This window comes from Acanthisitta chloris, unplaced genomic scaffold (assembly GCF_000695815.1).
Source record: "Acanthisitta chloris isolate BGI_N310 unplaced genomic scaffold, ASM69581v1 scaffold10003, whole genome shotgun sequence".
Classification (NCBI taxonomy): domain Eukaryota; kingdom Metazoa; phylum Chordata; class Aves; order Passeriformes; family Acanthisittidae; genus Acanthisitta; species Acanthisitta chloris.
Genome location: NW_008663218.1, coordinates 23224 through 34315, shown reverse-complemented (window position 1 = coordinate 34315; position 11092 = coordinate 23224). Strand labels below are relative to the sequence as shown.

At 38.6% G+C, this 11092-nt stretch overlaps 1 protein-coding gene across 1 annotated transcript in view; it reads left to right on the top strand.

Moving 5' to 3' along the window:
* LOC103798637 (calcium/calmodulin-dependent protein kinase type IV-like) overlaps window positions 1-10871 on the top strand; it is a gene marked incomplete at its 3' end in the record, with an annotated part of 32238 nt that extends 21367 nt beyond the window's left edge. Inside the window, exons 4-5 of the mRNA XM_009070913.1 lie at window positions 185-267; window positions 10799-10871. Of these exons, the coding sequence (XP_009069161.1) occupies window positions 185-267; window positions 10799-10871 (156 nt within the window). The remainder of the gene's footprint in view (window positions 1-184; window positions 268-10798) is intronic.
* Window positions 10872-11092: the final 221 nt, after the last annotated feature.

Here is an 11092-nt window from a genome sequence, read left to right as displayed (position 1 = left end):
AAAAGAAAAAAAAAAAAAAAAGAGGAATGCAAAGGAGATAAAGCTAGGAAAAAAAACCCAACCAAAGGTGGGAGAAAACAAGGTCAATCTCCCAGTTGTGGACTATGTCCTGCTGTTGACCTTCTGATATGCTCAGCAAGAAGACAAATAAGCAAAATAAATACTTTGTGTTATCTTTTACCAGATAAAACTGAAGGAGATATTTGAGACTCCTACAGAAATCAGTCTTGTTCTGGAATTGGTCACAGGTGGAGAACTCTTTGACCGGTAAGTTACCTGTATGCACCTCACTTGTACCTTCCCGAAGGATGCTATAGCCCAGATTTTTTCTCTGTATGTAATCCCTGTGTTAGTAATTACTAGAATTATTTCATCAGCATATGGTTTATTCACATGAATAATTATTTGCAGGAAATAGATTAAAAATGTATTTGGAAATGTAATTAGTAGGAGACTTCTGGGAAATGATATATGATTTGAAAATGGAGGAAGTAGTCAGTAAATATTGAAGAAAGTTACTCAGCAGGTATATGTAGCACCAAGTGTGCTAGAGTAGACAAAAGTCAGGAAAAACTGGAAAAATCTCATTGACAGGTCATCACAAAACATGTCAAGTGGTAATCAGTCTGCCAGGAGTGTTATGTCAAATAAAAATTTGTTAAGTAGGCTAACAAAAAAGAAAATATCTTTGATATTCATTGTGTTTATAAAACCTCTGTTTTTGCTACAAAGGTTCAGCAAGATGGCCGTTGAATTCTAAAGGTTTTGCTCAAAGTGAAATGAATCTGCAATAGTGTTGCAGTCATATTTTACTGGTAGGAATTTGGTTTTTTACAGCAAGAGTTGACATGAAAAGCCTTTGATACTGGTTGAGTAAATGAATCAACTTACTGGTATTGGTAATTTCCATCTCATGTAAGGACAGGTTATTTGATTTCCCTTCTTCGGTAATTAAAATTTCATATTTTACAGGATTATTATAAAAATGTACATCAAAGATTCAGTCTGAATGTATCTTTGACTTGGAAAACCAAAAGCATACTTTTTTTTGGTACCACAGTTATAGCTTAGTCCTTGTAAAGAACTATTTTTGAGCAGCAACAACAAAAGCAACTCCTCCTGTGACATCTTTAGTTCAACAGAAGGAAGTACATACTCTCTCAACACTCAGCCAAAGCAATGAGATGTGCTGAAAGCTACACAAACAGTGAGGGCCCAGTCCTGAGCTGGAGAGGTCCCTGGTCAAGATGCCTTACCTTTCACGTAACACTTTATATATCTGTGTGGGTTTAGGTTAGGTGGTTTTCAGAAAGGCTGGATACTCTACAGAAGTCTTTGGTGAGAAGATTTTGCAAATGGAAAACACAAATATGTCAATGAAATGGCTGGATCCTGAGCAGCAACCTGAGCAGTGTGGTAGAATAACTGAAGATAAGACACTTCATAGGATCCAGGATGCAGAACTGTATTATTTAATGATACCAGGATTTAATATTATGTCGTTTTCAACATTCTATAATCAATACTCAGCAGTGATTGTGGGATTGCATGCTTAATCCAGTGGTTTGGATAGGACGAGCAGTCTGGCGTTGTCTGATGAGAAATCGTTTAGTCACTTAGCAGAATTGTGGTGCCCCCTTGTGATGCTATGAATGAGCACCAATACTACGGACCTCCGGGTCTTCTGAACTCAGCATCCTCCTTTACTCTATGTTCAGCAGAACTGGGATCTTTGTCAATACAGTCCTCTGATCTGTGATTTTATTAAAAAAATTAACAAAACAAGAAACAATGAAAAGTTATTTTCAGCTCTTAAGCTAACAATGGGCGTATTACTTCACTCTTCAACCTTAAACCAAAACAACAGAAATAAGCAGCCAAGGTGTTTTGTGCCTATCACTCCAATTAAATATTAACTGCCTCTTTCCCCTCTCTCAGATGGGCTGAAGGATTAACACTTGCATGGTGCTGTACAATGGCTGCCCTCTGAGTTTTAGTGAGGATGCATTTAGCTTTGTGACTTAGGGCAGATTCCCCTCTCATGCTTAATCTTTTCAATCCATGCATCTTTTTATCATGCTTAAAGGAAATGTCCTGAGTGATAGAAAGGCCATATGCACTATTTTTTCTGTACTTGAGTGGCTCCTGTTCCAGAGGAAAGAAAAATTAACCTGGAATATCTCATGCTGGACAGTGAAGTTGTGCCAGATGTGAAGGGAGAGCTGTGACCATGTCTTGAGATCCACCCTGTGGTTGTCCTCAAGACAGGACCCTCTACAGAGAATGTGTGGGCAAGCAGGACCCTGATGTGGCCAGGGACCAGCCCCATGGCTTGGAGTACCTTACATGCTTGGTGCACAGCTATATGACTTCATAAACCACTGTCCATACACAGACAGAAAAGCAGCTTTCACACTCTGGAGGTGTTACTCTCATGCCTCTTTCAAATCAGCTGTCAGCGAATGATACAGTGTTCAAGCCAGGTTAGATACAGCCTTCAGCAAGCTGGTGTAGTGGGGCATGTCCCTGGCCAGGGCAGGGGAGGTTGGGACTATATGGTCTCTAATGTCTATTCCAACCTCTTAACATACTATGAAAATATACTATAAAATTGTGATATGACTAGGTCTAGTACGCAAACACTGCTGCTCTCCTTGCTGTAAAAATCTTCACTGCTGTTCCTGTTAATTCTTGCAATATGCTGGTGCTTTTTATACCAAGTGCTTTATTGCTCTACTTTTCTGCCATCCCAGATGTCCATTTTTCTTTTGAATAGTATTTGAGTGAGTTCTTTCATGTAAACATCCCCTTTATCATGAAGATGGTTTTATAAATACTCAAGATCCGATTAATTTTCTAGAATCATATTAGCACTGTTGATGTGCTGCTGGTTTCATGCCACTCTAACGCAGAAGTTCTGGGTAATGAAATTATTCACTTCCTTCACCATATTTATAGTTTCTTTCAAATCATCCATGTCATTGTTAAAATGAACTTTAATTCTGACAATTTTTCAGTTGTGCTATCCAAAAAGAGATAAATTTGAAAGTATCATTTACACATCTGAGTTAATAAAGCTGAAATCAGATTGGTTTAGTTTGTATTTTTAAAAAGAAAAATGTTTCCCAGACTTCCTAAATCACATTTTAGGTCATACGCTGACATACACCCAAACACAGTAACTATACACTAATAGACACTGAACTGAAGATGTTTATGTAAATTAGAATATTTATTGCTGGTTTACAGGACAGGTTTTGCCAACCCAGTAAATGAGGAGTACCAAAGAGCTTTTGAAGTATGACAGGTCAGTGGATAAATTGACTAAGACAGAGAAAACTGCAGCAGGCCTACATTAACTGATACGAAGTTCTTTACAGGTGCTGTGTCATCAGCCTAATGTATGACACATATGCCTGACATTTGCTTGGCCTTCCTTTTTTGTTCCTGCATGTTTAAAAAAGACATGTATGGTTGAAGTGCATTTAAATTGGCAGCATTTTGACAGAGTCCCAGGGAACAACCCACTGGTAAGGCTCCAAGTGTCCCAGCAGCCATGTGCCCAGTAGCATGCAGTCATGTTTCTCATGCTGCCACAATACTGAGGTCAGACTGCCATCACAACCCTCCTTACCAGGCTAGGGGCTAGGAGAAAAACAAAAATCACAAATCAGCACAACTATTCAACAGCACACTCTAATATTGAATGGACTGTGTTTCCACTACTCTTCTTATACATTGGTTCAGTTGTACTTTTCTCTTGCTTCTTTCGTCTTCTGGCCCTCATGATTATTTACTTAAATGTAATTTTTTGGTACAATTAACTTTGTCCTTCTTTTCTATAGCATGGTGTAATTCATCAGATTCTTGGTCACTTTGTTGATCTGGCTTTGTTTCAAACAATTAACATCTGTATGGTTACAAGCAATAATAGGTTTTGCAGAACAATAAAGTCTGATATCTGTCTTTTGTGGGCTAAATTTTGTTGGTCTTTTCCATTCAGATTTTATTCATAGCTGTTGCCTTTCAGCTGAATCACATTTTCAAATATGAATTACAGCAGAAATCATCAGCTCTACTCTAATTTCATTTTAGTCAGAATACCTGCTGTTTGCTAAAAATAATTTTGTTAGATAGGGTTTTTTTCTTCTTCAAATAATAATGTCAATCCATACATTCTTCTTGTCTGTACTTTGGCATCTTGACCACAAGCTCTTCTATATCTTCTTTCATCTTATTAAGTGCAGCAAACAATGTCTAAAAATAGTTCTTGCAGCTGAGAGCCTTTTGACTCACTTCCATTTCAAATTTCATATAATTTCCTCTGAAACATAGGTTCAAGATGATATTCTCTTCTTTTATGGAGCATACATTAGCAAAAATATTAGTTGTTCTAAAGAACTTGCCTTTTTAAAAGAAGTAGGAACTATTGTCTCTTATGGCCAAAGTTTAGTAAGGCCTTCCCAGGCTTCTGGCATACCTATTTTTTTGTGCTTATGGAAATTAAAATGGCTAAGGGACATAAAAAATGTCATGGAATTAATCACTCACTAAAGTGGGGATCTTTTATAAACTAGTGTCAGAATCGCGTCTTTTATTTGTTTCAGTGCTCTGATCTTATTATGTGGTGGCAGCCTGTGTTCCGAACAGGGATCGAAGCAGTCCTTTGGACTCCCTGTTCTATATGTCCATATTACAGTCCCTTCACTCAGGACTGGCAAAAATTAAAAGAGGTCTGATTTGACTATACCAACTATGCCCTATTCTCTGAAATTGGAAGACAAGACACAAAATAGCTGTGGTAAATGTGTTCCTTGATGTCATAATAGCCCATTTAGTGTCCAATGTAAGACTCAGTAGCTTTTGGCAGGGCAGCTTCATTGGTGCCCTCACTGCTGCTATTCTCCCCTCACCCTGCCACTGCCTCTTTCATAAGCTTTCAGTGATCCTTCTCTTTGCCCCAGCTCAGTTGCTCACCAGAGAAGAGCTGTGAAATGCTGCAGTAATTCAGTTTGTTGCATTGCCTCACATTCAGTTACACAGAAAGTTTGGCTTGAGAGAAAAGCCTGTGCTGCTAGTTCATGAGCACTGTAGATTCACAACCTCTAGAAACAAAGACTATTATTTTTTAAAATGTCTTCTGAAATTCAGCTCCTGAAAGGTGAACTTGTCTAGTTCTGTGGGTGCTATAGAAATGCTGAGTTGGAAGGGAAAACAAACCCTAGTATGAGATATAAGCATCATAGAATTTTAGGAGTTGGAATGGACCTTACAGATCATCTAGTCCCAACACCTCCTGCCATGGGCAGGGACACCTCCCCACTAGACCAGGATGCTCAAGGACTCATCCAGCCTGGCTTTGAACACTGACAGGTTTGGGGCAGCCACCACTTCCTTGGACAATCTGTTCCAGGGTCTCACCACCCTTACAGTAAAAAACATTTTTCTAATATCTAACCTAAACTTCCTCTCCTTGAATTTGAACCCATTACCCCTTGTCCTATCATTGCAGTTCCTACCAGAAATAAGAAACAACCAATCTTTCTCTAAATTCTCATGCATGCCACATTTATCAGAAAGTGCCTCCTGCTTAACAATAATGGAGGGAAAATAGTTTTCCTGAATGACTGCAGCGCTGCATTTCATATCTAAACACAGTATTGAAAAAAACCTTCTAGTTTGTTTGACTTGGAGTCAAATACAAAACCAGGTCTGTATTTCCCATTATCCTTCTTCAGATCGCAGGCAGACAGTTTGAGTCATTACAGACAGTAACAACTAGTTTGCTCTGGAATATGCAAATGGATATAGGTAAGGGAGAATCAGCAAACTGGATCAGAATTACTTTTAAAATCTTTATTACCCTTCAATTCTGTAGTATAAAAAATGCGGAAATATTTTAAGAGGGAAACCTTATTTTTAACTTTATAAATACATCAAAGCAACAGAGAATTGGAATCACCTCAGTACAGACAACAGATCTGTGAATCATTTATTGAGAAAACGTTCCTTGTGGAAACCATTTTGCTGTTGAAAAGACTGATGTAATTTTCTTTTCCTGTTTCTGCTAGTTTTCAGGCCCACTTTAGCCTGTAGAAACCTTTTAATTTCATTTTCATGAAATGTAAGAATTTACATAAGAATTAGGTGAAGAGATTCAGGAAAAATCTCCATGACAACCAAAGCATTTTAGGCAAATTAACATTTATTATATAGAATGAAATAATTTGGTAGCAATTGTTAGCACATACTGGCATTGGAACTAAGCTTGTATTTATATAGGCCAGTGTCTTTCCTGAGACTGTAGATGATGTAACATGATGCAGCCCACAGCTAAGATGCGGTGCAAGAGTTTTGGGTAAACCAAGTAGAGGCAGAATGCAAATGACCCTAAAACCAGTGACGGCGCTTTTAAAAATTGTGGTATTTATAAAGAACGGTCTAAAAAGAAAATGCAAACATCGCGAGAAGAAAGAAAGAGACGCGATGTTGGGAACTGATAAAGCAATAAAAAACTTTACTGTTTTTGATAGCTAAATAGATTTGGCAGGCCTTTTGCAAGCCACAAGATGTGTTTCTAGATTCAGCTAACACTCAAATGCTACCAACTCCACATTGTGGAGAAATAGTATTTATAGAAGCAATATTAAATTATGGCTAAATATTGCAAATTTTAGAGAAACTGTTTAGATTAATTAACATAAGACAAAGTGCATTTACCAATCCAAATAAAGGAAGGAAAGAAACAGACTTTACCTGCTCTGATTTCAGGCAAGACTGGAGGATGGGTAGGGTGGCCCATGTGGGAGGAAAGCAGGGAAGAAAAGCTAAGAATAGGAGAACTAGTGCATGTAGAGCATGGGGGAGGAAAAACTTTGTTAAAGTGGGTAAGATTTCAAATTTTCTTGATCACAAGGAGTTGTGAGAACAGCTTGTGTTTAAAATTGCAGGAATAGGCATTGCACTGTATTCCGATACCCAAATAAAATAAAAGAGAAAGAGTCTTTGGTTTCAGGATCAGGGAGCTGGTAAAAGTACCCATTTCTTGTGCTGTTTGGTTTCTCTTCTGCGTTGCTTCTTCCATGTCCTGGTGCTCTCAACTAGAAGTTTGAGGAGTTTCTACAGTGCAAGGCCTGGAGTGGCTCTGTGGGCTGCACTGCCTGGGGAAGGATGCACACCCTTCCTCAGTCTTAGCTGAGAGATGTCACTGTTTGGGCAGCAGCAAGTGTTGGTGAAGAATTTAAGATATGGGCAGTCTTGCACAGAGAGGTGTGTGACATCAGTGATTATTCCAGTCTAGCATTTTCTAGCATTGGGTGAATCTTCATCTTGTTTGAAACAAGTTGATGGATGGTTTTGATTCTTTTTTAAGTGCTGCAGCTGTTCAAGTGCTGTTTCTCTTGCTGGACTTGGAAAGAACTGGCCCTCTCTTCTGTTACTCATTGAAAAATCAAACCTGAGACCAAGTCCTTTCCTTCTCTAATGAAACGTTCACTTGTTTGTTCTTGTAGGGATTTGACTGTTTCCACTTGCCTGCCATGCTTGTCATTAATCTCCAGATACATGTATTCTAGTCAACTGTAAAACTGTGTATCAATATAATTTTAATAGTCCTCTGAAAATTGATTCTAAAATGATGTGTTGGGATTCCCCATCTCTTTCTTCATTGATTTTCAGATCCATTGTGTTTAGCTTAGCAGGACTGTGCTCTTTCTTTTTTTTTTTTTCTCACCAGTAATATAGTTTCTGCAGAGCAAGTATGGTCATCACCTACCTCCCTTTACTGCAATACCCCACTGCTTTCAGTGGCTTCATACAGATACAGTGAATTAAAGCAAAGTACCAAGTCCTAAGAAGAATGCCCCAAAGGGTGCAAAATCCATTCCACGGTCTTCCCAAATTATACTGCAGACTTCAGGGATAGGGTGAATGCTGCTAAGAACTTATACATCTGTGGTGTAGACTCTGATGAAGATGTGCATAATGGAAACATTTTAAGTAAAACAGCAACTGCTGCAATTCTGTGGTAGAGTGGCTACACTGAAAACCATCTGCAAAACTAAAGGGCTTATATTGCAAGAAAACTTGAATTACTCAGAGGGAACAAAAATGCTATAAAGGCTGGTTGGAAGCTGGCAAGGATTTCTGCAAATTATGAAACACTTGAAGACATACATATGTTTGACTATTGCGTGGAGGCTGACAAAATTTCAGCTACCCACTGTGTATAGGAGAGCATGCATCACAAGAAATACATTATACTATTTCCATGGGCTTGCTGGGCAGTGTGATGCTAAGGGTGGTTTTGCTCAGTGCTAAATTTGTTATAGCTTCACTACCTTGCAAGGATTTTCCATCGCTGAGTTTCAGCAGCAGCTGAGAGGGCATTATAATTGCTTTGATGGCATGGGTGAGGGCTCTGGTGGGGGGAATGCACAGTGAGGTGGTTTCAGCTGTGTGACTAGACCCTGCAGACAGACACAGCACCATGGACACCCGGGCTGTTCCCAGGGGACATCTTCATGTCTGCTGGAAGTGGGAAGGGGCAATAAGAATGGGCCTTAGGGAAGTACTTCCCTGCTTCTCTGTATGGAAGGAGGCAGATTTGTCTTTAATATGTTGACATGTGCTTGGAAAGACAGGATTAAATCAGGTGGTGTTTTAGGAGACCTGTAGCTTGATGTCCATCAGTAGATACTCTCTTAAATGCATCTTGCCATATACTAGTGTAAACAACTGAATCAGCATGTTTCAATAAATGTGTATGCGTAAGCATGAAAAATGATTCTACATGAAGGGAAAATAAAGTGTTTGTTTCATCAGCATCACATTTCTGTTTGCTCTAGAATGGCACTTTGAAGGTCTGTCTTGAATATTCTGGACATTTGTAACACCAAATTCATTTTTTTATATTGTTTTTGGTTTGACTTTAAGCATTTCTGGATTCTCTGCAGTCTTCTTCAGAGTTTTTCTTTCCAGCACTCTTTTGGCCTACCTGGCTCTTTAATTTGCATATCAAAGAGAGTATTTAATTAGTCCCTTATTAGTTCCCTGTTGCTGTTCCTATCTTTCTGTCCTCTCAGCAAAGGTTTAATCTTCCTTCATCCATGGTTTTCTTAAAGATCATTCTCTAAACTAGGTATAAATAGTTGGATTTGCTTCAAAAATACAAAATAAGACATTTTTGCAAGTTTCGTTCCCATTTCCCATTACGGAATAAAGGGCAATGAGTCATTGTTAATCTGCAGGCTGAAATTGAAAAATCCATGTAAAGAAGCTTTACTGGTCTCAAGTAGAACTGTTATTATAAAAACCAAACTGGCATACCTACCATTTGTACTTCTGGAAAACTGGAAAGTTAACTGCATGTGACATAAGCTCAATCCCACTGTCCATGTCGCCGACAAAGATATTGAACAGTATCGACTCCAGCACCAACGCCTGAGGGACACCACTCGTCTTCTACAGTGGGTTTAGGGGTTTCATCCTCCCAGTCTCCACCTTTACCCTTTTTAATCACTTGGAGCACTTGGAGTTGAAGACAGGGGAAAATAAGTCATTAAGAACCTTAGCCTTTTCTATATCCAGAGTAGCCAGTTCTCCTGTTTCCTTCTGGAGAGGGCCCACATTATCTCTAGCCTTCCTTTTACACACAGCATACCTGTAGAAGCTTTACTTGTTACCCTTAATGTCCCTGGCTAGCCTCAATTCCAACTGTGCCTTAGCTTCCCTGACTGCGTCTCTAGCTTCTCTTACAGCTTCTCTGTATTTTTTCCATTCCATTTGTCCTCCCTTCCACCTCCTAAAGGCCTCTCTCTTATCTCCGAATTTCCTCAGCACTTCATTATTTATCCAAGGAGGCCTCTGTTTGACTGAACTTAACTGCTGCCCCTTCTGTGCAGCATAGCATACATTACCACTTCAACCTTACCTTAACACAGAAAAGTATTTTCTTTCTTAATGTTTTTATCATTCTTGAGGTTCCAGGAAGATAATATTATTGAAGAAAATTGAAGGTTTGTTGGTTTTTGCAAGACTGAACTCATATAAAAGCAAAGGTAGAAAAGAACAGAGGATTTTCAGGATCTTCAGAAATCACAAACATTGCTGAACTCCCCATAAGCAGCATATGGTCAGCACATTATGAAATGCTACTATCACATGTCATCTATACAAAGTAAACATCGTGTACTAGCTGTTTATGTTACAAAGAAAGAAAAGAAGTACTTTAGTTATAATGAAACTGTGGTTCTTTGAATGTTGCACTCGCAGTTTTCTACTGATGGGTGAAAGACAATGGTTCAGCCCATTATACTTGAGGGATAATTTGAAGCTAGTAAGTTTTTACACCAACTGTTTCTCTTTAATAATTCAAATCTATGTGCGCGTAGCATAATGCTATTGTTTTCTAACTTACTAACTAATTAAATATGGGGTCAGATAGGAGACAAGTTAAATATAAAAGTGAAAAAGCAGTTCCTAAAGGATGCCTAGTTTTATCTGAAAGTAATTCAGATTCCATGAGTTTTAGGCAGCTCAAAAATCTTTGAACTGAATATGTACATATTATGAGCATTTTACCTAGTTGATATTTGGCCTCATTTTCTGTTTTTCATTTAGGTAGGAATCAAGGATAACTTAAATTGTAAAAGGAGAAAAAAAATTTCTAGTCTTTTGGGGGCACTCCAGAGTCCTGGTCATATTTAAATTTGATTGCTTGCAATCTCATTTTTGAAAAGAAGCCTCTGTCTGCACTGTTTATTTACCTTAATGCTTAATCCTGCTGCTTTTTCTGCAGGATTGTGGAAAAGGGTTACTACAGTGAACGAGATGCTGCTGATGCTGTTAAACAAATCCTGGAGGCAGTTTCTGTGAGTATTATCTAGCATCATATGCTCAGCACCTGATGTTTCACCTATAATGGCTCAATAAACACGTGTGAAAGAGGCAGAGTTCACTGGAGACTGTCAACACAAGTTCCCTTCTATAATTAATTTTGCATTGATTCTTTTAAGGTAGTAACACTACAAAGGGGCAAGAAGTGACTTTGGATGGATACATTTAATACTCTGAGTCATCTGTTACAGTGGTG